Source organism: Gopherus flavomarginatus, chromosome 14, assembly GCF_025201925.1.
Source record: "Gopherus flavomarginatus isolate rGopFla2 chromosome 14, rGopFla2.mat.asm, whole genome shotgun sequence".
Classification (NCBI taxonomy): domain Eukaryota; kingdom Metazoa; phylum Chordata; order Testudines; family Testudinidae; genus Gopherus; species Gopherus flavomarginatus.
The window spans coordinates 33,171,410-33,197,868 of record NC_066630.1 but is presented as its reverse complement, the minus strand read 5'-3'; the positions used below and the strand labels follow the sequence as shown (position 1 = coordinate 33,197,868).

Here is a 26,459-nt window from a genome sequence, read left to right as displayed (position 1 = left end):
AATGAACTGAGAGCCTATGTTATCTATAGATTAAAGTTCCCACTCTTTTGTGATCGGTCCTTTCTTTTCTAGAAGGACACTTTCATATTCTGTGATAATTTTGAAAGCTATCACAATGGCCATTCCACAATCAACATAAAGGATCCGCCAGTATTTCTATTACAGAATCAATTTTTCAGGACTTCTAATTTGTATGGTAAAGCTACAGGCTGTAACTATAAAAAGTGTCTCAGCCTGGGAATTAAAATGTATAGGTTCTTTTCTGCAGGCTTCTGTGCTGGAAATCCAAGCTTCAGGACCCCAGACGGCAGGAAGCCCAGCCTAAAAGGGCATTTTGGTAGCACAGGCAATCCACAACACTATTTTGCCAAGGAACCCAAAGCCAGCAGGTACAATCCAGAAAATTAGCATGGGCAGCCAGCAAAAGGGTATGTTTGGGCAGAGCATCTAGAGTATGAACTGATTCAGCATATTCCCCTCGACTGAGACACAAACCTGCATTCAATTCCTAACTGCCAGACTTTCAGCATGGCCTTGGGCAAGTCATCTGTGTCTCAGTTCCCCATCTATGAGCTGGGCATGATGTCTTCTCTGGTCTTCTCTACACAGGGACATTCAGAAGAGTGAACTACATTCACTTCTAAAGTGAACTACACTAAATCAAATTAAGTCCACTTCAATTCTGCATAAGAGCATCTGCACACGAGTTTAATGTGGTTTAACTAATCCAATTTAAATTCACACCTTTAATTAATTTGGATTAACTTCCCCAAGTGTCCCTGTGTAGACAAGGCCTCTGAAGGGTATCGTGGGGTATTATAAGATGTGACGCAACCCTCAAGAGACTATTCCAAAACAGCTACACTGGAGCATAACCCTCCAAGAATATGACATGAAAACTGTGCATATTAAGGGAAGAAAAAATATTGTGGCAGACAACTGGTCCAGGCAAGAGGGTTACGCCCCAAAGCCTAGGAACAGCCAGTGGCTGACCCCGCTGCTTCACTGTAAGAGGGGATGTGTGACCCTCAGAACTTCTTCATGCCAACTGGCAAAGGACTCACTGTGCTGCAACAACAACTTCTGCCAGGTCAGACAAGCTCACTACACTTGAAATACTGCTTTCACAGTATTTATCCATCAATTACTTGTGGGGAGATTCTGCGGGACTTTGCAACTGGGTGCAGTTTTTTTTTGGGGGGGGGGGGGGCTGCCCCTCCAAACAGAGGCAAGGCATAGGGGGGCACACGGGGTAACATGCCACTGCTTCCCTCTCATTCTACAAGCGCAGAGCTGCCCAGCTGAAGGAGGCTGTCTCTTAGCTCCCACCGACTCTCCTAGTGCCACTCACGCTCCCCTTCTGCATGCTGGGAGCCTTCCTGTTTTCTACTCTGTGTAACAGTGAGTGCCCACAGTGGGGTTGGTAAGGAAGGGGTGGGGGAAATGAGGGAAGGGGGGACAGAGGCAGTGGGAAAGGAAGGAAGGGGGGCGTGGAATAGGGCAGAGAAGGGGGAATGTGGGAATGAGGGGAGGGGGATGGAGAAGAAAAGGGGATAGGGGAATCATAGGGGGAAGTGGGAGCCCGGCACATGGCATCCCCTCGACAGCAGCAGCTGGGGCTTCCCCATTAAGCAGGCCCATCGAACCCTCACCGTGACAAGCCCTACCGCCGTACACCTGGACCCCTCCAACGAGCCCCGCACACCCAGACCCCCACCACACTGATCCCTAACCAGCTGCACCTGGACCCCCAACCCATCAAACCCCACACCTGGCACCCCCTGCCCCCCCACACCAACACCCCCTGCTGAGCTCCATCTTCTCACACCCAACCCCGCCCTCCTGAACCCCGGCACCTTCACCTGGATCCTGTGCAGAATCCCACTGCCCTTGCACCTGGAAGACCCCAACAAGCCTCTCTATATCCAGATCTACCACTGAGCCGCCTGCTTACAGATTGCCCCACACAGAAACCTCTCACCCCACACCTGGATCCCCCCACACTATGTCCCTCCACACTTGGATCCTGCTGGGCTGAGCCTGCTCACCCACACCTGGTGCACCTGGCGAAGAGGGACAGGGCTCCGGGGTGTTTCTGGGGCAGGCCCAGCCCTTGCACTGTGTCAGTGTCAGGTGAAGCCTCACTGCTGAGTCTCTGCAGCAGTGGAAGTGGGGCTTCAGGGTGATCTCCCACCTCAATGCAGCCAGTGACCTGTGCTCCCGACTGCCATGCTGGACCCAAATTTATTTATTGACAAATAAAATTTGCAGCATTTTGCAAAGTTTTAAAATATTGCGTGCATAATTTTTAATTTGTTGGCATGGAATTCCCTCAGGAGTAATAAATAGTTTCTTGTAAGGTATCAAATGAAAGCTGGTGGCACGCTCTTCAGTAATATCACTGTGAAATGAATAAACGTATTATATAAGGAGTTACACTTACACACTGAAAATATGTTTTAAAATCTGTAATATGGCAGAGTTCATAAACAAGTTCTTTGCCAGACAAAACATGTTTAGTCACCTCTGTTTCAGATGTAAACTAATCATTATTATTCAATACAATGGAAGCCCCATGTGCACATGCAATCAACAAGGGGATGTGAAATCATGGGGGAAGAGCAGATTAAAACCAGACAGCATTACAAAAGGTTTACTGAACTATAAGTAACACTTTTTTGTTATCCATTCACAGAGGAAATTCCTTGAAGGGTGGGGGTGTTCATGAAAGTTCAGATCCTTGTTTTAACTGAAAACAAGAAGCTCCGTCAAAGACTGAATCCTTGGGAGAAAATCTACTTTATTAAATAGGAAATGGAACTACTAATAAGTATAGACCTAAGATTTCGTTGTATGTTTTGTTTTATATATGTAGCCATTTCTGTTTTCCACTTATCAGCCTTAGTCGCTCTTTTAAAATTTAACCTTTGATAATAAACTTATGATTTTTTTACTATAAATATGTTTCAGTGTTGTAATGTTATTAAGGACCAAATCCTGAGTTGTACCAGTCAAGGGAGGGCTAGCTCAGTGGTTTGACTATAGGCCTGCTAAACCTGGAGCTGTGAATTCACTCCTTGAAGGGGCCATTTAGAGATCTGGGGCAAAATTTGTCTGGGGATTGGTCTTGCTTTGAGCAGGGGGTTGGACTAGATGACCTCCTGAGGTCTCTTCCAACCCTGATATTCTATGATTCAAACTGCGTGTACACCAGCTTATCTGGTAATTTCTGAGAGTGTCCGCAGACGGGGTTGGAAACTGCCACTCAAGCCAAGATAGCGCAAGTCTGTCTACTCAGCCTGGAAGGCTCACTCCCAGAAGTACTACAGACAAACCCCATAAGGCTCACCCACTTCAATCCTTTGCCTCTACGCCAAGAATGCTAACAAGTGTGAAAATTAGAGCTAGTTCTGACGATGGCTTTTGTTCATGGAAAATTGTCTATCTGCAACTAAAATGAAACCACCGTGTTCCTTTCATTGAGGCTCTCAAACAGTGATCAAATAAACTTTCATGACAAACCTGTGCTAGATTCATAATAATCAGAGGATCTATATCTACCAATATCCTGGGCCAGTTATTCCCTCTTAACGTTAATTTCTAAATTAAAGGAATGCATGTGTAGTCAATTTGTCCATTTTATCATTAATTTATTGAGTGTTGTATGATGTTATAATTAACTCATATGCTATATCATAGATAATCGTTGTATACTACATAAATTTAAATTGTAGGATTATAGACGTATAAGATTGATCAGTAATTAGAAGTTATAAGTATGTATTAGATATCTAAGTAAGTAGGGCTGAAATGCAAGGCCTATAGGCTGAGGCCTGTAAAATGTCAACTTAGTTACTAGGCCACTAGCTTACGAAATGCTTGACATAAGTAAGTGACCAAAAAATGACTCTATGACACAAAATTATAGGAAAAGAGGCACCGATGGGTGATCTTGCAAAAAATTAACAGTAAAAGTAATTTTTTGCTGACAAGATACCTGGTAGTCACATTTTTCTTACACGTGCCCTTACCACAAGGTGCACTATTTGTGTAAATGCTAATGAGATATAGTCAGAATCATATTATAGAAAGAGGTTGTCTAGATTAGAAAAATTTAGCTTCCTATGGAAAACTCCATCAGGAACCATCTCTTTACTAGTGATCACTTGGCAAGGCAGCCATCAAACCTTAAGAATATTGTTAAGGATGGGAATATAACTCTATTCGTAACCTGTGCACAGGTCTTTATAGAATTTTTATATATATGCATAATCATAACTTCAATTGGAAGTTTAGTAAAACTTGTAAAACAGACTTGAACTTGTAAATGTATGAGTGGTCACTATCCTTGGTCTTTCTGTGTTCCTAGAGAAGCTAAATCTTGAAGCAAATAGCATAAGTGACTTTCAGTCCGTTGAGCCTGAAACTGTAGCCACTAAAGACAAACCCACAGTGGTGTAATACCACATTACAAAATTCACTTTAAATAAAATAAAAGGCTACACATGAAAGTTTGAAGACCATACAGTAACAATGCTAATCCCTTTAACATCTATGAGGATATGACTAGTGAGTACTGAGAAACCAATGTTGTTCATAAAACTGACGTATCATAAGAAAACAGAGCCTCCCCCATCTCTTTAGCCTTCATACCTCACAGTACACAATATCAGCACCAAAATCCAAAGCCAAAAGACGCATTGGTAATGTTCCAACCCGCACCATGGGAGCAAGAATATTCTTGCTTCTGAAACAGAGCGCTGGAGTGTTCACAGTCATTCCTTCTGTTGTATGCTCTGAAAGACAAAGTGAAACAAATGAGAGAAACATTCTCTCTGCCAGTGGACATGTAGAATCAAGATTTCCTTCCCCCATTGTCATCAAAATTCCTGGCTGCTTTTTTTTTAAAATCTACAATTTATTACTAAAAAAAAGTTGCCATTTTGATAGAAAATAAATCTAGTTAAAGGGATAAACCTCACTTTCTCAGATGAGTTTCTTCAGAATCCCTGCATCTGACTGCTAAGGCGCAAAGAAGACCGTTTTACACCCCAACCATCTAACAGAAATATAGGTGAGCCTTCACTTCCAGCCTTATAAGTACTACTGTGTACTTATAACTAGAGTCCTATGCAGATATAAAATTGTATCTGGGGATGAAGATATCCATGGATATAAACTGGATGTCCACGGAGCTGCAGGGCTCTACCAGGAACCGCACCCAGCCCGATCAGCTATTCCAGCATTGCTGTACCACGTCCAGCCCTGCTCACTGGCAAGGACACCAGGCTCACAGGCAGCTGTCGTGCTCACACTAGTGTATGAAAGCATCTCACACGCTTCCAGAGAGGAGTCCCTTCCATGACGCAGTGTGCATCTCTTGTCTGGGAGCACACAGTCATTGTTGATGAGGCATGGTGGCAGAGAGGGGTCAACTAGACACCAGGAGGAGGATGGGAGAAATAGACTGGACAAGGAGCTAGGGGAGGGAGGAACTGAGATTGGCTGGGTAAGACAACAGGGGATAAGGTGGAGGCAGGCTTCAGAACAGGGGTCTGCAACCTTTCAGAAGTGGTGTGCCGAGTCTTCATTTATACACTCTAATTTAAGGCTTCGCATGCCAGTAATACATTTTAATGTCTTTTAGGTGGTCTCTCTGTAAGTCTATATATTATACAACCAAACTACTGTTATATGTAAAGTAAACAAGATTTTCAAAATGTTTTAAAAGCTTTATTTAAAATTAAATTAAAATGCAGATATTCTCAATTTAGTGTGATCCCTGCCCTGGCCTTTCTTTGCTGAGTTTTCCCATGAGCAGAAGGGTCTGTGCCCACTGCAGCACACTCCCTTCCAGAGCCTGCAACGGGACCAAAAAGATTTCTGCCTGAGTCTAACCATTCTTCTGCTGTCACCAAATACTTGTGAAACCCTCTGACAAAGTGTCTTGTTCCTCTCTACAGCTAGTACATATATAGGATTACAATCAACTATCAGTTACTCCATTAGCTCAAGTGGCAGAGGTGTGTATGGTAGATCTAAAGGTTTTAACTCTACTGATGACCCATGTAAGGGTTCATAATATAAGATTTAGGAATTGCCAGAACTAAGGTTGCCTGGGAAACCTTACTCTGACTCCTTTAAGCATATGCATTATGATACAAACTTTAATTACATAATTACATACCATTTTTTCCAACGCACTCCTGCCTCATTCAGTGTACAGGATAGACTTGCTCTGGGGATGAATCAGGGGTATGTAATGAAGAAGACTTGTTTGTAGGACCCCTGCTTCATTTGTTGTACAAGCTGTATAGTCACTGAACAGGGGCTTGCAGGAAGAGAAAGGACTGTCTCATGGTTAAGGCAGCTGAATGCTGCCCTGGTGAACTGGATTCTCTCTGCCACAGAAATATGATGCGAGGCAACTCACTTAAAATAAAACCTTTCAGAGGTGGTCACTAACTATGTGTTGCTTATTTTCTGGATACTTGACTTGAAACTTTGGTATGTGATCTGCAAAAGTGATGATTACTTACAATTACAACTGAAGTCAATTGGATCTGTGAACACAGAGTCCTACGTAATGTTATGGGCCCTGTAAAACTCAGTCCTAGGCATCTCCAATTGGGTACCCAAACTTAATGGATGCGTCTGACCTTAATCTCAGTCCCCACATCTGTAAAATGGGGATATAATACACTCTCATTTCACAGATCTCCTGTGAAAATAAATTCATTAGTGTTTGAGTGCTTCACAAACATTACAGTGATCAGGTACCACAGAAAAACTCATGAAGAGATTATTAATTCTGTCTTCAGAGAAGGATTGCAGTAACGTGCAATAAATAAGATATGGGCACAGTGGACAACGAGAAAACAAAATACTGAATAGCTGCCAAGTGAGTACCATCCATTATGTGCATTTAATGAGGTAGGAATACTATGGGGAAAATAGCATGTGACTAATTAAAGACTATCACAACTTATATGCACAAGAGAGGGTGAATTAAAGTTACGCAGACAACTTTAATTCCAGCATTTCCTTACTTCTGAGTGCTTCACTTTGCAACCTTAATATGTTATTTCAGTTTATTTTCTGTGTCTGATATACACAGCAGAACTCAGTTTATCTGATTAAAAGAAGTGGTATGGAATTTATATGAATAAACAGTCCACGCTTTTGAGACTTCTAGACTGGAGAACTGCAACACTCTCTTGCTGGGGCTATATTTCAGGGTCACTTTCAGCTGATGCAGAAAGCTATGGAGATCACATCACACCAATTCTTCAGCAATTGCATGGGGCTTCCTACAAAAGGTGCAGAGTTCAAGCTCTGAAGCCTTATCATGCTTGTGTACTGTCTGTCCAGGTGCCCTCTTTCACAACCAGCTGTTATAGCAGCTGGAGTCAGCAGATACTACTCCCAAGGGAATTCTGCACCAAAAAAATTAAAAATTTCATGTACACTATTTTAAAATTCTGCAAAAATTTGCAAATTTTATTTGTCAATAAATAAATGTGGAGGCTCCAGCACGGCAGTGAGAAACACAGGCCACTGACTCCACAGAAGTGGGAGATCGCCCTGCAGGTCCCCCCACCCCTGGTGGTGGTGAAGCACATCCCGGGGCCCTGCCCCCCTGTGCCAGGAGTACCAGGTGCGGGCAGGCAGCTCAGCAGGATCTAAGTGCGGAGGGGCTTAGTGTGGGGGGGAGAGGGGTTCCAGGTGTGCGGTAAGAGGGTTCTGTGTGGGGCAATCTGAGTGCAAGTGGCTCAGTGGGGGGTTCGGGTGCAGGGAGGATCTGGATGCACAGAGACTTGGTGGTGGGGTTCTGGATGCAGGGGCAATGGGACTCTGCAGGGGATCCAGATGAATGTGGTTAGGGCTCAGCAAGGGGTCTAGGTGTGGTGAGCTCAGCAGGGGAGTCTGGATGCAGGGGGCTTGGCCCGCCAGGGGAGCAGCTCCCCTGGGGCTAAGTAGTGATGGGGGCAGGAAGTGGGAGATGGGGTGCAGCACTTTCCACAGGCAGGGAAAGTTTCAGGGGGCTGGGGGGGGAGTCTGACCCAGTCACTCCCTGCAGGGGAATTGTGCTCCTTCCCCACCCCCAGCCGGGACTAGCAGCTGTGCCTAGCACAGGGTATGAGCCACCAAGCAAAGCATTTCTAATGCTGGGTGGGGCTTGGTGGGATGGGTGTTCAGGAGGCTTGGAGAGGGGGCTGGCTGTAACGACTGAGGCTTGTGGGGGAGAAAGGGTCTGGTACAACAGACTGATCTAACCTAGCATTCCCTGACATTTTCCTGCCGTTGTGTTTCATCTTTGGATCTCACTGTTGTGAGAGTCCCTCTTTATCTTTCCTATTGACCTCGCGTTATTAGGGTTTCAGTTCTCTGCCTTGTGGGTGTAAAGGCAATTTTTCACACAACTGACCAGTTAATTTTAAGTCAATCACAGACAAAAGGTGACACATTAGCAGAACCTCAGTGAATAGCCTAAAGAAGCAAAGCACCCAGAATCTACATTCTCAAGCAGTTCCTCACCATAAAAGAAGTTACAAATACAAGATGACAATTCATGGTAAGAGATCTGGGGGATAGTTTTTCTTCTTTGCCTACTGAGTCAGCATATCCTTAAGATTGATCTAAAGTTGGCAACTAGAGTTTGGACTAATCATGAAAACAGCATATTTGGAAAAAGGGGCTCCTTTCATATATAGTTTAAACTATCTAGGTGACCTGGCCAATTAGAAACAACTTGTAATGTATATTATAACATCTGCACTTGTTTTAACTTTTAAAGTTGCAAGTATGCCAGGAGCCAGTGTCCTAGAATAAAAGCTGGGAGAGGCTGTTGCAGTTGTCTTCAGCGCCTTTAAAAATGATTTGCCTTCAGATATTTTGTAGCATACTTTGCCACTCTCTCAGGACCTGATTGAAAGCCCACTAAAATCAATGAGTCTTTCCACTGACTTCAATGGGCAGTGCATGAGGCCCTTATTGACCAGATCTTATTTCTGACCAATTTTAATTACAAAAAAGGAACCTGCTTCTGCTAACACATAAGTCAATAAGAGTTCTGCATAGACTTCTGTCAATACATCCAGCACCCATTAGCATTATTAACACTTACCATCTGTGCATGCATCTGAAGAATACAACCCTATGGTTTAAAAATTGGGCAGATATCTACTAGTTAGAGGTGACTACTAAACCATCTAGTTAGAAGCTGATACAGCAAGATCTGGGGGTGGAGAAAGAAGCTATTAGTGGAGTGGAGGAGACAAAATTTTGTCTCACTGCATGAGGCAGGGAGTGACTGGAAAGTGTCTGGCACATGCTAGGCACCACTGTAATCTCTCTCTCTGCAAACTACCCCCATGGTGTCCTAGGTGGCAGCTCAATCTTCTCAGTAGAGGCTCCCACCCAATAACAAGGATTCCTGCCAAGGGATTGGTCCCAGGATGGTGCTCAAGGGCCTGCATCTTTTGTACTGACAATTCTGAGAAGCCCTGGACTAAGGAAACCAGGGCATGGAGAGGGAGAGAAGCAGACACTGGAGCAGTTATAAGAATGAAGAGAAATGGGAGCCACAGAAGCCGTCATGGAGATGGGAGTAACAGCTCAGCAGGCCAGGGGAAGAAGGGGACATTATAGCAGCTGTGAGGATTTAAGGATGTTAAAAGCCCGGGGGGGGGGTGTAATGAAAGTGAGGTTGCCATAGCAAAAAAGGGGGCAAGGGGAAGGGTAGCCTCAGGGAGGGGCTGGACCTGGGAGGGAGAAGATGGGCTTAGGGGGAAGGGAGCACGGTGAGGGCACAGAGCCCACTGTGGGTGAGCCTGGGGACAGGAGGAGGAGGCACAAGGGGCTATGAGGATGGGGAAGGGAGGTCTATGGGGAAGGCCCTGGAGCAGAAAAGGGAGAGCCTGGGGGAAATGAGGTCAGCTGTGGGGGTAGGGAGGGCTCGGCACTTGGGGGAGGGAAGGGGACCCCTGGGCCGGCCGAGGGGGAGGGGACCTGGGGGAGGGAAGGGGACCCCTGGGCCGGCCGCGAGGGGGAGGGGACCTGGGGGAGGGAAGGGGACCCCTGGGCCGGCCGAGGGGGAGGGGAATAGGGCTCGGGAAAGGCCATGGAGGAGGTGAGGGGGGAAGGGGAGCAGGGCATTGGGGCAGCTACGAGGAGGCGGGGGGAGCAGGGGCGCATCCCCATCCCCACTGCGGAGACCAGCCCGCCACGGGCAGGGCGCACCCAGGGAGCCACACACCGGAGCTGTCCGGCTAACACCACCCCAGCCAGCGCTCGGCCGCTCACCTGCCCAACTGGTCCTGGCCAACAGCACCTCGCTCACCCTCGCGCCGCACTGCTGCACCCACCCACCGACCGTGCACCGGCTCCCACCACGCATGCGCCTCTCCTCCCGGCACCCGTAAACACGTCATCAGGGGGCGCCCCTGCTCTTCCCCTCACGTGGGTGTTTCTCGCGCAAAGCGTGGGGCCGCTGTAGCTGCCCGGGATGGCGCTGAGCAAGGTCGGGGGGCTAATGGTGGCTCCCGGGGAGCTGGTCCTGGGCGGGGCTAGGGCCTCCGCAGTGCGGCTCCTCCTGGTGCGCTGGGTGCAGGGCCCAGCGGGCGGCGGCGGGCCGCCCCCGGAGAACGTGGTGCGGATCTCCCGGGCCATGCAGCTGCGGCTGGCTCGGGGGCCGCCCAGGCGGGGCCGGGAGCTGCTGGTGGTTCCGACCCGGGCGGGGAAGCTGCTGTTGCGGAGCCGGCGGCCTCAGCTGAGCCAACCTCGCTCCCTGACTCTGGGGCGCTGGGAGCGGCCGCTCCTGGTCTCGGCGGGCTGGAAGCACCGGCGCTCCTGCGGGGACTACTTCCAGCTGGAGCGCTCCCAAGAGCAGGCGCCGGCCCTGCAGCCTCCCCGAGCCGCGGGAGGGGACAGCTCCTTCCGGGCACTGGGGCTGGGGCCGGCGCTGGTGTCCGCTCTGCAGTCTCTCTCCATCACCCAGCCCACGGCCGTGCAGCGCCGCGCCATCCCAGCCCTGTTGCGCGGAGGTAACGCGCTCTGCGCCGCTGAGACGGGCAGCGGCAAGACCCTGGCTTATCTGCTCCCGCTGTTCCAGAAACTCCTGTCTCGGCCCTTGCTGGGCCCGGCCTGGCCGCCCTGCCCTCGCAGCCTGGTGCTGCTTCCCTCCCGGGAGCTGGCGGAGCAGGTGCGCACCGTGGCCTCCTCCCTGGGCCATTCAGTGGGATTGCGAGTGCAGGAGATTGGCGGGGGCCGGGGCATGGCCAGCGTGAAAAACCAGCTCCGCTCGGATCCCGATGCCGACTTGCTGGTGTCCACACCTGGGGCCCTGTGCAAGGCGCTGCGGAAACGGATGGTGAGGCTGGAGCGTCTGTGCTGTCTGGTGCTGGATGAGGCTGACACCCTGCTGGACCCCACTTTCCTGGATCTAGTGGAGGAGGTGCTCATGCAAGCGCCCATCGCCCACAGCCCCAAGGAGGTGGCTGATCAGTGGAACACCAAAACCCAGCTTGTGGTCGTCGGTGCCACGTTCCCTGAAGGGCTAGGCCAGTTTCTGAGTAAGGTCACCAATCTGGGCCACTTCACCACCCTCACCAGCCAGAGCTTGCACCACCTTCTGCCCCATGTCCAACAGAAATTCATCCGCATCAAAGGCAGCGACAAGGTGTCCGAACTACTGCAGCTCATCAAAGACCAAGGTCCCTCTAACGGAGCCCTTCTCGTCTTCTGCAACAATGCCAGCACTGTCAACTGGCTAGGCTACATCTTAGATGATCACAAAATCAAACACTTGAGGCTACAGGGACAGATGCCTGCAGCTATGAGAGCGGGCATTTTCAACACCTTCCAGAAGGGACAAAGGGATGTTCTCATCTGCACTGACTTAGCATCCCGTGGACTAGATACCAGCCGTGTGGAGCTAGTAGTCAACTATGACTTCCCATCCACATTGCAAGACTATCTCCATCGGGTAGGGCGGGTTGGGCGTGTAGGCAGCAAGGTGCCTGGGACTGTGGTTAGTTTTGTAACCCATCGTTGGGATGTTGATCTGGTGAGGAAGATAGAGACTGCAGCCCGGAGAAGGACCAGTCTCCCTGGGATGGAGTCTGCCGTTAAGGAGCCTTTGCCTAAAACAGACCTGACTCAGGCTGACAAACAATGAAATGCTAAAGTTCACATTGGATTTAGGGTGTTGATAATGACTTCTGTTGAAGACTAAATCAGCTAAACTTAGGCCTGGTCTACACTGCGGTGGGGGGCGGGTGTCGATCTAAGATACGTCGACTTCAGCTACGCTATTCTCATAGCTGAAGTTGCGTATCTTAGATTGACTTAGAATCACTTTGTGTCCTCACGGCGCAGGATTGACAGCAGAGCTATTGGGGATCGATTTATCACGTCAGATGCTATAAATCGATCCCCAATAGATCACTACACGCCAATCCAGCAGGTAGTGTAGATGTACTCTGTTTTGTGAGTCAGAATGAGGATATGGGCAAAGAAACAACATAACAAAAATGTTAAAGTTACCAGTTCTGCCTGGTTAGTTACTGGCAAGTGCACTGATATCAGTATGACGTGCTACTTCATGCTTTTCTAAATCTAAGCAGATGTAACAGACCCCACAATTAATAAATAAATGCTAAATTTTTCCTCGGTTTAGTAAGGGCTGAATTGCATTTGTTCTGTCTGAAATCTTGTAATTTTCATTTCAATTTAAATTAGGCATGACTTGAAGGAATTACATATTAATTGATTTATTATAGTCTTGAACATAGTACAGGATAAGGTACTGGTGCGTAATTACAATATTCCCCATTATCCTCAAGTAGGCAGTGATTATTAGATGCAACTTATTTAAAAGTTGCAGCAATAACAACTGACTTTTTCAGAGTGTTAATGTATTTTCTCTGAATGCGTTATTTCATGGGTGAAAGTGTTTGTCTTGAATGTGGAAATTAAGTCCTGTTTATCTACAGAATAGGTAAAACAGGTTGAGGTAGTGTAGCCTCGGTCTATTTTCTTTCTCAACCCACGTGGAAATACTCAGATGTGAATGTGGTTTTGTTTTGAGGTCCTTCAGGGAAGTTGAGACCAGCTATTTCTAAGGGGAAGGAGCAACATAAAATGGGAAAAAAAGACACCTTTCAAGCTTGCGTTCTACATAACTTTTAGGTTACCTTTCAGTGGGGTAGGGATGAGGAGGTGAATTTAAGTGCTACTTGTTGCACGAAGGTAAGGTGGCCATATTTCCCTAAACTGAAAATGGGATAATGGTATATTGCCACCTTTATTTACATGCTGCTGCTGCTGGTGGCATTGCCTTCAGAGCTGGGCTGTTGGAAAGCCATGGCTGCTGGTGAGACACCTGGCTCTGAAGGTAGTGGCAACATCAGGTGGCTCAGGCCAGCCCTGCAGGGCCCGTTTGCTCTTGCCTGAACATTCCTCTGCGTCTCTGTGGGGTAAGATCAAATAGGACAAATGCCCAGATTTACCAAAAATGTCATGGTGTCCACGACAGAGCTTAAAAATGGGACTGTCCTGGCAAAAAACGGGACGTATGGTCGCTGTGGCATAGTGGACCAGGCCCTAATGCCCTGTGATCAAGGCCTTGCGACCCTGCCACACCTCACCCCAGCGAAGGGCTATAGAGAGGGTCCTCCAAGCTGCTTACAGTGGCTGTGTGGGAAACAGCCAATCAGAAAGGGGCTGCAGGGAGCAACCCATCAGGGCCCAGCAGTCTAGTGTAAGAAGAGCTGCAGGGCCAGAGTGAGATTAGTTTCTTGCTGGAGTTGGAGGCACATAGATAGTATGCCTGGCTGGCTGAAGGAGCTCCATGCTGGTTGCTGGGACTCAACCAGGACAAGGCCCTGAGGTAAGGATGAAGAACATGCTGGACCGTGGGGACGTGTTAAGGGAATCATAGCAGGAATGCATGTTAGTTAAAGGGGCATGGCAGACAGCTACTTTCTTTAGGATCCCTGGACTGGGATCCGAGATAGAGAATGGGCCTGGGTCCCGCCCCCCCAGAATCCACTAGGAAAGTGTCCTGGACTTTGATGCATCCCATAAGGCGAAATGAACTCTTTTAGAGGCCCAGCAGGAGAGCTGAAGCCCGAAAGGCCCAGAGAGGGCGAGAACATTGCTTTAAGGCTCTCTCCCTGGAGACAGTGGTTCTCAACTGGGGGTACACAGAGATCTTCCAGGGGGTACATTGAATCTGCATATTTGCATCATTTTACAACAGGCTACATAAAACGCACTAGTGAAGTCAGTACAAACTAAAATTTCATACAATTACTTGTTTATACTGTTCTACATACTATACACTGAAACGTAAGTGCAATATTTTCCAGTTTATTGATTTATTTTATAATTATATCGTCAAAATTATAGCAGTTTTTCAGTAATAGTATTGTGACACTTTTGTATTTTTTATGTCTGATTTTTGTAAGCAAGTAGTTTAACTGAGGTGAAACTTGGGAGGGTTCTCAAGACAAATCAGACTCCTGAAAGGGGTACAGTAGTCTGGAAAGATTGAGAGTCACTGCCCTAGAGTATGGCTCAATACCAGGGCCGAGGCCATTTTAAAGCCTAACAGACTAATTAAGGGCCTGAGCCTAGGGAGGGCTACCAGGAAAGAAAGGCCAGCTGAGGGGTACTGGGATAGGCCCCTCCTGCCCCCCGGTTGGACTGTTTCCCTGGAAGTGGTTTTTATTTCACATAAAGACCGTGTGTGACTTGGCCAGAGGGTTGAGTCACAATAGACCCACCACAAACTTAGAAAGTGAATGCAGTTACATGCACTTGGACATGGGGCATTTGCAAGAGGTGAATGAGACCCCCATTACAGTCACCCTATGTAAAGAAAGTCTATAATTCTGTGTTTCATGTCTCAATCTGTAATAATGTGGTTCTCTAAGATAAATAGGGAACCCCGATTCAAGTTTAGTGATTTTTCAGATAAGGAAAATGCAGTTAATATAGTTGGACTTCAGTAAGGCATTTGTACGTTAGAGAAGATGGGGATTAGTAAAGAAAATTAAACGGTGGGTAAGAAACGTGCTAACTGGCAGAAGGGTGTGGGTTGTGCTGAAAGGTGAACTGTTGAACTGGAGGGGAGTTACTAGTGGAGTTCCTCAAGGATTAGTGTTAGGGCCAGTCTTATTTAATGTTTTCTTTAGTGATCTTGGTACAAAAAGTAGGAGTGAGTTGAGGTATTGTCAATACAGAAGAGAGTCAAAATATTGTACAGGAGGAACTGGATTGCCTAGAAGACTGGAGTAACAGAAATGGGATGCAACTTAATAGGCAAATGTGATCCTAGGACAGGGGTGGGCAAACTTTTTGGCCCGAGGGCCACATCGGAGTTGCACAACTGTATGGAGGGCCAGGTAGGGAAGGCTGTGCCTCCCGAAATAGCCTGGCCCTGCCCTCTATCTGCCCCTCCCATTTCCTGCCTCCTGACTGCCCCCCTCAGGGCCCCCAACCCATCCAACCCCACCTGCTCCTTGTCCCCTGACTTCCCCCTTCTGGGACCCCCCCATCCAACTCCCCTGTCCCCTGACTGTCCCGACCCCTATCCACACCTCTGCCCCCTGATAGCCCCGCTGGGACTCCTACCCCCATCCAACTCCCCATTCCCTGTCCCCTGACCACCCCCTCCGGGGACCCCCCCGCTGCCTCTAACTGCCCGCTGGGATCCCACCCCCTTATCCAACCCTCCCTGCTCCCTGTCCGCCCTCCCGACCCCTATCCACATCCTTGCCCCCTGGGACTCCCACTCCCAACCCTCCGTTCCCCATCTCTTGACCGCCCCCCCGGAACCTCCACCCCATCGAACCGCCCCCTTCTCCCTGACTGTCCCCCAGGATCCCCCGTCCCCTTACCCAACCCTCCTGCTCTCCACCCCCTTACCAGCAGCAGGAGCTTGCAGCCGTGACACCCAGCCAGAGCCAGCTGCACTCCCAACACTGCTCAGCAGGAGCAGTGGGCCAGAGCGTAGCCCATGCGACGGCATGGCTGCGGGAGAGCAGGGACAGTGGTGGAGGGCCTAGGTACTAGGCTCCCTGGCAGGGAGCTGAGGGGCCGGGCAGTACGGTCCCATAGGCCTTAGGACAGGTGTGGGCAAACTACGATGTAGCATGGAAGGCATTTCTAGTAAAGATAGGAAAGTATTAATGCTGTTGTATAAGGTACTGGTAAGACCTCATTTGGAATACTGTGTACAGTTCTGGTCACCCATGTTCAAGAAATATGAATTCAAACTGGAACAAATTTAGAGAAGGGCTACTTATGATCAGGGGAATGGAAGGCCCCTCTTAGGAGACTGGAAAGAGTATGGCTTGTTTAGTCTAGCAAAAAGAAGACTGAGAGGGGATATAATTGGTCTCTATAAATACATTGGGGGGATAAACCTCAGAGATAGTGAAGAACTTTTAAAGCTAAATGATGATGTTGGCATAAGAACAAATAGGTATAAACTGGACATGAACAAATTCAGGCTGGAAATTAGAAGGTTTCTAACCATCAGAAGAGTGAAATTCTGGAGTAGCCTCCTCAGAGGAGTTGTGGGGGCAAACAACTTAACTAGTTTTGAGACAGCTGGACGAATTTATGAGTGGAAATGTATGATAAGGTGGCTTGTGATGGTGGGAGGCAGCCCTGAGGTTTATGTCTGGTTTATGTCTGATCCTAAAATCTCATGCTTCAGCCCGTCACCTACATGCTGGAGTTATCTCCATTCTCTGACACATCAAGTGGCCACAGCTGGCACTAGATGGGGTGGGCTGGTGTGCTGAGGTGGTAGTGAGCAGTCACACTCTCAGGTGCTTAGCTGACTGGTTCTTGCTTGCATGCTCAGGATCTAACTGATCGCCATATGTGAAGCTGGGAAGTAATTTTCCTTCAGGTGAGATTAGCAGTGACCTGTGGGGCGTTTTCACCACCTTCTACAGGTTAGTGCATGGGTTGCTTGTCAGGATCGTCTGAGTATATCTCATTTAATCCCTTGTTACTGCAATGCCTCCAGCATTGGTGCTCCTCAGTCCCTCCTATTCTCCGCCTATGGGACATAATAGTTTAGTCTTCTTTGGGGTGTAATTAACTTGATCTAATTTTTGTTGCTGGCTTAGTGTGCAGATGCTAGAAGGTGTTAGTGGTCTCTGATACACGGGAGATCAGATTAGAAAGATCATTTGGAGGTCCCTTCTGGCCTTAGATTCTATTATTTGGTTTCAAACATCTCCTCCTTTTCAGATTCCTGTTTCCAGTGCTTTGTGCTCCATTAAAAGATTACAAGTCCTGTTGTACAGGACCAATGTACCATCAGCATTAGAATGTCTGATGCTAAAGAGGTAGGCTGTATATTTATTTGCTTGGACAATTACATGCCTCTGAAGGCAAAACGCTGACACTTCATTAGTGCCTGATTCTCTATTAAAGTCTATTGTCAGATGTTCACTGAGAAAGGGAGCCATATTCTGAAATTCATGTGGTATCTAAATGTCTTTGATCTAATACAAGACAAAGGACAAAGCTATATTGTAGCAGCTTACTTCATTAGCTTATATATTCAGTTGGCACCAGTCTAATGGAATGTGTTGTCCCTCTTAGGTTTAATGGCTGTGTCTACCAGCTGAGCAGATGGAGCAGACTTTTTACTCTTTGTTTTGGATTTGTGATACCAGAGTTTCAATCATCTTCCCATTATGTAGATATTGCACACAATGGACTAAACGTCTCACTGTGGAATTAAGTTCTCAGGACAAAATCCATCATTTTCCACTGTTGCAAATCTTGGTTGTGTATAGTACATAGTATATTACCTAAGGCTCTTGAAGTTGAACCCATGTTACAGGGGAAATTGAGCTACCCAGACTCTTTCCGTTTACATGAGTTTTGACTCTTGACTTCCAGTCCCATGCTGCCACTACTAGATAATGCTCTTTCTTCCTTATTACACACACTTCCTTGATCAAGAGTTCTTCAAAAGAAATGAGCAAAGAAATGTAATAAGGTATCCACTATGTGGATCAGAAAAGATCATTCTGCCCTCAGGTTATGATGAGGGAAAGTGAAGAGAGCCTTGGTTTGGTTTCTTGGTGTGGTCTTAAGATCCCAGTAAATTTATGAAGGATGTTTTGCTCACATATTAAGGTATAAACTGTAAAGAGTTAAGTGATTGACAGGTGTTATAACCATGTTACAGACATTGGTATATGTTATGATTATAGCAGTAGAAGCTTTTTATGTAGTTAAAAGCAACCTGTTTGGCACATAGGTTAATCAATAAACCATTTATTAACCCTTTGAAAACAATACATGAAACCTTAATAAAGGTGATAGTTAAAATAAAATCCTTTTTATGAAACATTGCCAGTCCCTTGAGCAGATTACCCTTCTCTTGGGTCATTTCAACACAGCTCAATCTGAATTGCAGAACACAACATTTAATGCAATAGTTTTCAAATTACATAACAAAGAATAAAATACAATTTTCAGCCATACAGTGTAAAAAATGAACTAGCATGGCACTTCGTATATTTACAAACACCAGGTTCATACAGCAATAATGCTCAGTTCAAAGGCCTCAAAACAATGGTTGCTACAATACAGTTGGTACTTTGGCAAGGCATGCTCACAGGATGTGTACAAACAAAACCTTTGAACAGAAAGACACTGACACTTAACAGTATACTCTTCTAAGAGTTTTAGTTTTAAATCTTGTGCTCTCCCTCTCACTGGTATTAAACAGACCAGCATTAGAGACAATGATTGATGATGTTTTCCTGAATGTAATTGGTACTAACATTCAAACCAGGAAATATACAGAGCAATAAGGAGCAGACAAATACAAATACTCAGACCTCTGAGACATAATTTGTGACTCTGGTCAGTTACATGAATGCACTGAGCTCTTTTACTCTGTCGAGGGCTAGGAAAACCTGTTGTGAAGAATGGAGACCCAGTCACAGCAAAGTAATTAAAAATAAATCCAGTTCACATACACTAGAAACACTGACATCCAGATGTGATTTAAGATACAATAGTAGCATTAGAGACTTTGCAACAAAACATTTTCCTAACTACTTCAAGCAATCGCTCCAAATACTGTATCACTAATAAACCACACCCCAGTTTATATTCAGCCCCATCAGTTTGACTGCTCTTTGAAGGACACTGAACTGGATTATTTTCTTATCAGATAAAACTCCACCTTCCAGCTAAACTTATGCCTCAGCCTCTTTGTATGAATCTGGAAGTATTTAGGAGCTTGTGTGGTGTGTCTGAGGACTGCTGCTGTATAGAATCTAGGGATTAGCGAGCCACAACTGGACTGGCTGTTCCTGTGTGAAGTATGCTAACAGCTGCATTAAGGAATGGCTCGTGATTCTATTGACATGATGAATGAGTCACTCTTGAGGCACTCTGCTCCAGAATCTCATCTATACAAGCGGGGCCCCCTTTACTCTCCCCATCTTCTCTGTTTTTCCAGTAGACTCTGCTGAAATGCATTTTCATGTTTTATGCCCAGGTCACACATTAGTCGTTGAGTGGGTTGTAGAAAAGTTCTCCATGCGTATTCTCACAAGCTTCTCAGCCGGAGCTGGCTGCAGGAGGAACTTGCAGGTGAAGACTTGCCGGCAAGCCTTGCGGAAGTTCTCAGAGAGGAAAGCATAGATGATGGGGTTAATGCAAGAGTTCCCATAGGCTAAGCAGTGAGAGATGATGCGAAAAGTGAAGGAGATGTTGTTCAGGGGAAACTGACCAAACTCTGCCCACATGGTGATGATGTGGTGTGGCAGCCAGGAAATCAAGAATACAGCTACCACGAGTAGCACTGTCTGCGCTGTCTGGAAAAGACAAAGCCACATGTTAGATACAGTCAGTGCTGGAGATGATCTGTTGTGTGCATGAATGATAAGGTTTCTTTTCCCACTGGCCAGTGCTGGACCAGTGATCAAATCCAGTAGGACAAATCCTATGCTTTCAAAATGCCAAGAACAATACCACATTTAGTTCTGTTTCATGCTTTTCTTTGAACTCTGCAGAGCACTAATGTTACCACTATGCAGATCTATAGTGCTTACTAATAGGTACTGTACGCAGGGCACCACTTCATCCACCACTGAAATGCAGCAGCTGTGTAATGAAACACAGGATTACTATTTTGGATAGATGGAATGGAATTGAGGTGGACCAACAGACCCATGTTAAATGATGAGATTTAATTGCTGCAGGTCAGGATCTTAGTGGTTTTTTTTTTTTTTTTTTTATTCTCTGAAAGAAATTCAAGCCAACATAACCCTTAATACATTGCTGAAACTCTCTTTCAATATATTCTCAGAAGGAAGAATGCAACCTGATAGGCCACCACCTTCACATCTTTCTGTATGCTTTCAGGGTGCCTCCTAAATAAGTTGTCAGGATCTTCATCCCTACTTGTGAAGGCTCACTGACAGGAAAAGGGTTTTTGTGTTTTTTAGCACCAGGTGATAATTACTGTGTGTTACTATCCCTCTGTGGAAACAGGAGACAAGGCACTTTCATTTTACTGTCGTGTTTACTAGGTGAGGTCAAGCCCAGACGGAGGTATAATGCAGACCTTGTTTAGCTACCTCAAGGTAAACAGCTCCAGTGCTTTGTCTCCACTTAGCTCACTGTAAAATTCTATCACTTGTTTTTTCACTGTAAATAAAAAAACAAAAATCTTGAATTGATGAAGACAAAGCCTTAAACGGGGAGGATGGTCTTTGAGCCCAAACACACTTGGACTTGGGTAACGGAGGTTCTGTTTTCAGTTCTGCCACAAACTTCCCATGCAGTCTTAGGCCAATCACTTTACTCTAACAGGAGGTTCCAATCTATAAAAGTGGGAATAATACTCCAGAGACAGAGGTGTTGCAAGGATAAACTTATTTAAGAATTTTGAGATCTGTGTCGGTGAAGGTGCTGTAAAAGTGTTAAGTAATTACTGTGAAATCTGGCAGGATCATCACCCATGCTGCTTGGAAGCAATGAACGCACAATGAAATTAACAAGAAATTAAGACTTGAGAGGAGAACATAATTTGCATAATGTCTAACCTGTGGAGCTACTGGCACATGAGAGGCCAACGGATTAGCAGGATTGGGAGGATGACTGAGGTTGCATGCTATATGAATTTATGAAAATATGCTAATGAGTGAATATAATATAACTGAAATATGCTTCATGCAAATAGTCTCTTGTAAGATATTACAAAGCTTATAACCTACTGAGTGTGGTCATCCTATTTGTATGAATGTATCGTTCTTGTATCTGAAACTAGAAATATGAAATATAACTCAGGCCCTATTGTAATTATGCAAAATGTGGGCCATTAATGGTGGTTTGGAATCTTGATTGCTCCCATTAACCAGGACAATTGACTGTAGATGGTTTACTTGTAAGTCTTCCTGTATGTGTGTGTTCTGGCAAGTGGGTAATGAAGTCTTACAGTGACATGTGATCATGTCACGTGAACTGGAATCCATCCATCCAGCTTTTCTATTTAGAAGGAGGAGTGGGAACCCAGAGAGGGACAAAGGATTCCTGCCTTGTGCAAAAGCTATATAAAGGGGTGGAACAGAACAAAGGGGGCTGCAGTCATGAGAAATCCTCTAGCTACCACCTGAGCTAGAACAAGGACTGCACCAGGGGAAGGGATTGTGCCCAGACTAGGAAGGCATCCAGTCTGTGAGAGAAGCTTATTGAAACATCTGAGGGTGAGATTTTATCTGTTTTCTTACTGTATTAGGCTTAGACTTGTGTGTTTTGTTTTATTTTGCTGGGCAATTCACTTTGTTCTGTCTGTTATTACTTGGAACCACTTAAATCCTACTTTTTTGTATTTGCGGGGAGGGATAGCTCAGTGGTTTGAGCACTGGCCTGCTAAACCCAGGGTTGTGTGTTCAATCCTTCAGGGGGCCACTTAGGGATCTGGGGTAAAATCAGTACTTGGTCCTGCTAGAGAAGGCAGGGGGCTGGACTTAATAACCTTGTGGGGTCCCTTCCAGTTCTACAAGAGGTATGTCTCCAATATTAATAAAATCATTTATTAATTAACCCAGAGTATTAATTATACCCAGGAGGGAACAGCTGTGCATATCTCTCTGTCAGTGTTACAGAAGGTATACAGTTTATATAAAACTGTAGAAGTTTAATACAGGGTAAAATGGATTTATTTGGGGTTTGGACCCCACTGAGAGCTTGGTAGCTGAGTGCTAGAGACAGGAGCACTTCTTAAGCTGTTTTCAGTTAAGCCTGCAGCTTGCAGGGGATGTGATTCAGACTTGGATCTGTGTTTGCAGCAGGCAAGCGTGTCTGGCTCAAACCAGGCAAGGGACCGAAGTTCCAAGCTGGCAGGGAAAACAGGTTCAGAGGTAGTCTAGGCACATCAGGTGGCAGCCCCAAATGGGGTTTCTGTGATCCAACCCGTCACAGAGACTTTTCTATAAGCTGTAGCATCAGGAATATCCTGTCTGCAGTTACATTATGTAGGATCAAAATTGAAGAGATACAAACCCGTATCATAAAATAAGCCAGCCACATAAACTTAGGAAGAAACATACTGCCCTAATGCGCAGGTTATTCTATAAAAATGCAAGAAAGCATACAAAGTGCCTTCCTAGAACACATCTAGTCTACGACACTGTCAGAGACAGAATACTAGATTTGATGGAGAATTGGTCTGTTCCAGTACAGCAGTTCATATGGTGTGCCAGCCCGCAATGACCTCTACAATAAGCCATTTCTCCCCAAAACTTTGAAATATCCTTGAGCTCACTGAAAGCAAGATATGGATAATAAGTTGGTTATTCTGAATTACAAATAAGACAGGCCAGAGGGAGAGATTTCCTCACTAGCTCACGGCATCATACATTAAGTACAGTAACTCCCCACTTAACATTGTAGTTATGTTCCTGAAAAATGCAACTTTAAGTGAAACGATGTTAAGCGAATCCAATTTCACCATAAGAATTAATGTAAATAGGAGGGATTAGCTTCCAGGGAAATATTTTTTTTTGCCAGACAAAAGGCATATACATTTTAAACAAGCAATTTAATACAGGTACTGTACTATAGTTGGGAGGTGCCCCTGCCTTACCCTACACAGGCACAGCCCACTGGCACTGCAGATGACATAGGCAAGGAGGCTGAAGGTGCTGTAGGCTAGGAGAAACACGTTGCACAGCAGTGGCAGCTTCCCCTACTCTGCAAGCACCAGGGGTGGGGGGCTCAACCCTTAGCCCACCCACTCCCCCCCTTCCCCCAAGCCCCCGTCCTGGACCTGCCTCTTCTTCCCCCCCATCTCCTCCCCCTATACTTCCCATGCTGCGTCCTTGCTCCTCCCCCCTCCCTCCCCTCCCTTCTGAACACTGCAAGCCAGCTGATTGCCCTGGGCAGAAGAGAGGGGGAGCCTGCATGCCAAGTCCTTGTTCCTCCCCCCTCCCTCTTGCCTAGGGCAATCAGCTGGCTTGCAGCGTTCGGAGGCAGGGAAGGGAGGAGGAGCCTGCACGCTGAGTCGTCGCTCCTCCCCCCTCCCTCCTATCGGGGCAATCAGCTGGCTTGCAGCGTTGGGGAGGGAGGAGGAGCCTGTGCGCCAAGTCCTCATTCCTCCCCCCTGCCCCCAAAACACCGCATGCCAGCTGATTGCCACGGGCAGCTGGCGGGGGAGGAGGGGGAAGGCGCTGATCCACAGGGTCTGCTGGTGGGCGGGAGGTGCTGTGGGGAGGGGGAACATAGGGAGGCTGCCAGCTGTGGAGAAAGCAGGCAGCCAGACAACGTAAGAGTGGAGCATTGCACAACTTTAAATGAGCATGTTCCCTAATTGATCAGCAACCTAACAACGAAACATCATTAACCAGGACGACTTAAAGTGAGGAGTTACTGTAATACTAACCAAGAGAAAAGAAACACAGTTACAAACAAAAATAAAAATATGCTTTGTAGTGTCTAAAATTTGGCAGTTTATAATCCTGGTCTTAGGCAGTTTCTCGTCTACAACCAGTTCTATCTTTACTCCACTCTGGCTGAAGGATCTACATTTACACAGATTCCAAAAGCACTGGCCTCTTGTCCCTTAAGTGATGGATAACTGAGGGGTTCTTTTCACGCCTAATAGTCCAGTAAACCTTTCAAATGTATGCTTTTGAAGTGTATCACCAGATAAAATTCTCCTATGCTGATGTGCATTGTATTTTCATTGTCTCTGGCTTACAAAGCTTGACTTGGTAGACTGGTGAATCCACATTTCTTTGTCTAGGACAAACCTGTTTATACGCTCTACTTTGAGTGCTAGTCTAGGGTGAACAGATAGCAACTGTAAAAAATTGGGATGAGGTGAGGGGTAATAGGTGCCTATATAAGAAAAAGCCCCCAAAATGGGGACTGTCCCTATAAAATCAGGACATCTAGTCACCCTAGCTTAGTCTGATCACATTTAAGGAACATATTTCCAGCACACTTATATTACTGTACATACATCATGCGATATTGTTAATGATTAAGGCTACGATTCAGTCATGGAGATCACAGAATCCACAGGCTCCCGGGAGGGCTGGGAATTGTGGGGGTTCCCCCACTATCCCGAACTTGGGGGGTTCCCCTACCGCCCATGGGGCAGGGAGCAGCAGGGTACCCCACTGCCCGCAGAGGCTTGTAGCTCCAGGGACCACCACAGGTGGCAAGGGAACCCTGCAGCTCCCTGCCCCTGTGGGCAGTGGGGGAACCCCCAAATTTGGGGTAGTCGGGGAACCCCCGCAATTCCTAGCCTTCGCGAGAGCCCGTGGGGATCCCCAGAGCTGGAGGTGGCAGAGATACCCCTAACCCCTGCACAGCTGCCAGCTTCAGGCAGTGGGGGGACCCACAGATCCCCATTTTGTCCCAGATATTTTTAGTAAAAGTCGCGGACAAGTCACGGCTTCCGTAAATTTTTCTTTTTATCCCCGTGACTTGTCCGCGACTTTTACTAAAAATATCCATAACAAAATCTTAGCCTTATTAATGACCAGTGTCTCACCAGTTATATGACACCTTACAAGACACTGTTTGGCTAAATATTGTAACAGGGTGTTGGGTGTGCCCTTTGCCATTTGGCATAAAGGGGCTTGTACGGTTACCAGATTCTTTAAATTTCAAGTCTATACAAGTCCTCGCAGACATTTCTAGCTAACCTATGTTGTGCTTAATCCAGGGAACAGTAAAGCTATTGCCCCGATCATGGTTCAGTGAACTAGTCATCTCTCCCATTTTTATTTCATGTCTCCAATGGCATCCATGTTTGAAGTTCCTACAAAAATCTTAAGGATTGAATTGATCAGACTTCAGATCAGAGCTCAGACAAATTAGCAAGGAAGTAGGGAGAAAACTGTCATTACTAGTGCCCAAGGTGTTCCCCACACAACTGAAGAGTTGGAAGGTAGACAACAAAACATAGCCAACTGTAGCAAGACTGCTGCAGAATCCAGGATTCCTGTTACACCTGGCTCAAATAGCTAATTCTACAGCCATGGAACCTATGTGTAATTAACAGTATGTAGTAATAATGTGAAAAACTGACATGGAGGAGCGGAAGACATTGCCTGGGGTTTGAAAGTTAGTGAAAATTAGGGTCAGGGAACATAACTGAGAATGCAATTTCTCTAGCTTCAAGCAAACAAGTTGTTGGAGTGTGGAGGTTGCAAAGACCCTGCACTATGTGTATTGCTAGGTGGGAGGGGGTTCCTACAGTGGGCTGCGTGGCATGTAAAATACAGAAAATCATTGTGTGACCCAAGAAACCCTTAATGCCAACTGGCAAGAATATCCCAATTCTAGTATGTACATTCTGGGTCAACACAGAACATCATATGAGGTCTTAAATGAAAGCCAGAGTCACTCTGGTCACTGATATCCTCGTGAAACATACATATGGGTACTGTATGGAGTTAGGTACGTATACTGAAAATACATTCTTTTTGTCACAGCAGAGATGGAGAAACAGGTTTTCTGTCAGACATAGGATGTTTATTCACCTGTCTGTTGGATGTAAATTATGCATTGTAAGGTAACAGTGAAGTTATCAAAGAGATTAAAGTCAACAGGACAAACAAGCAAGAGAGGATTATTCAGTCTCTGAATACAGACAGTGAACTTTGGTCGTATAAGTAGAAGACAAAGATGATGCCCTTATCGTGTAGTTAGGAAGTAAACAGACAGTGCATTTACATTCAGGAAAATGGGATCTCTGCCTACCTTGGTGGAAGTGGCTGCAAAGGCTTTGGGTGAGATAACTATTGGGTTAACCTCCTATCTAATGAAGTTTAAGTTGAGTCTAGAAAGTGTGTTTATGAGTTTATTTTATATGTAACCTTTTGTTTCCATTATCCTTACTTGCTATCTCAAATTTTTGCTGTAAACCTATTCTTATTTTCACGATA

The 26,459-nt window shown here is 46.2% G+C and overlaps 3 protein-coding genes across 4 annotated transcripts in view; 1 reads left to right on the top strand and 2 right to left on the bottom strand.

The window, feature by feature from the left end:
- DUS2 (dihydrouridine synthase 2) overlaps positions 1 to 10,446 on the bottom strand; it is a 47,143-nt gene extending 36,697 nt beyond the window's left edge. Inside the window, exons 1-2 of one of the 2 annotated variants that reach the window (XM_050922707.1) lie at positions 10,306 to 10,446; positions 4,654 to 4,796 (exon numbers count right to left, since the gene is read on the bottom strand). In XM_050922707.1, coding sequence (XP_050778664.1) covers positions 4,654 to 4,796; positions 10,306 to 10,399 — 237 coding nt within the window. In that variant the 5' untranslated portion in view covers positions 10,400 to 10,446. The remainder of the gene's footprint in view (positions 1 to 4,653; positions 4,797 to 10,305) is intronic. The other variant, XM_050922708.1, reaches the window with a different exon arrangement.
- DDX28 (DEAD-box helicase 28) lies at positions 10,442 to 12,678 on the top strand. The gene has a single exon (XM_050922705.1). It carries the CDS (start codon positions 10,508 to 10,510, stop codon positions 12,176 to 12,178), a length of 1,671 nt encoding a protein of 556 aa, XP_050778662.1. The 5' UTR covers positions 10,442 to 10,507; the 3' UTR covers positions 12,179 to 12,678.
- A 5,950-nt stretch (positions 12,679 to 18,628) lies between these two features.
- The window catches only part of LOC127034164 (galanin receptor type 1-like), a 47,323-nt gene continuing 39,492 nt past the window's right edge, over positions 18,629 to 26,459 (bottom strand). Inside the window, exon 3 of the mRNA XM_050922736.1 lies at positions 18,629 to 19,871. Within this exon, the coding sequence (XP_050778693.1) occupies positions 19,554 to 19,871 (318 nt within the window). The 3' untranslated portion in view covers positions 18,629 to 19,553. The remainder of the gene's footprint in view (positions 19,872 to 26,459) is intronic.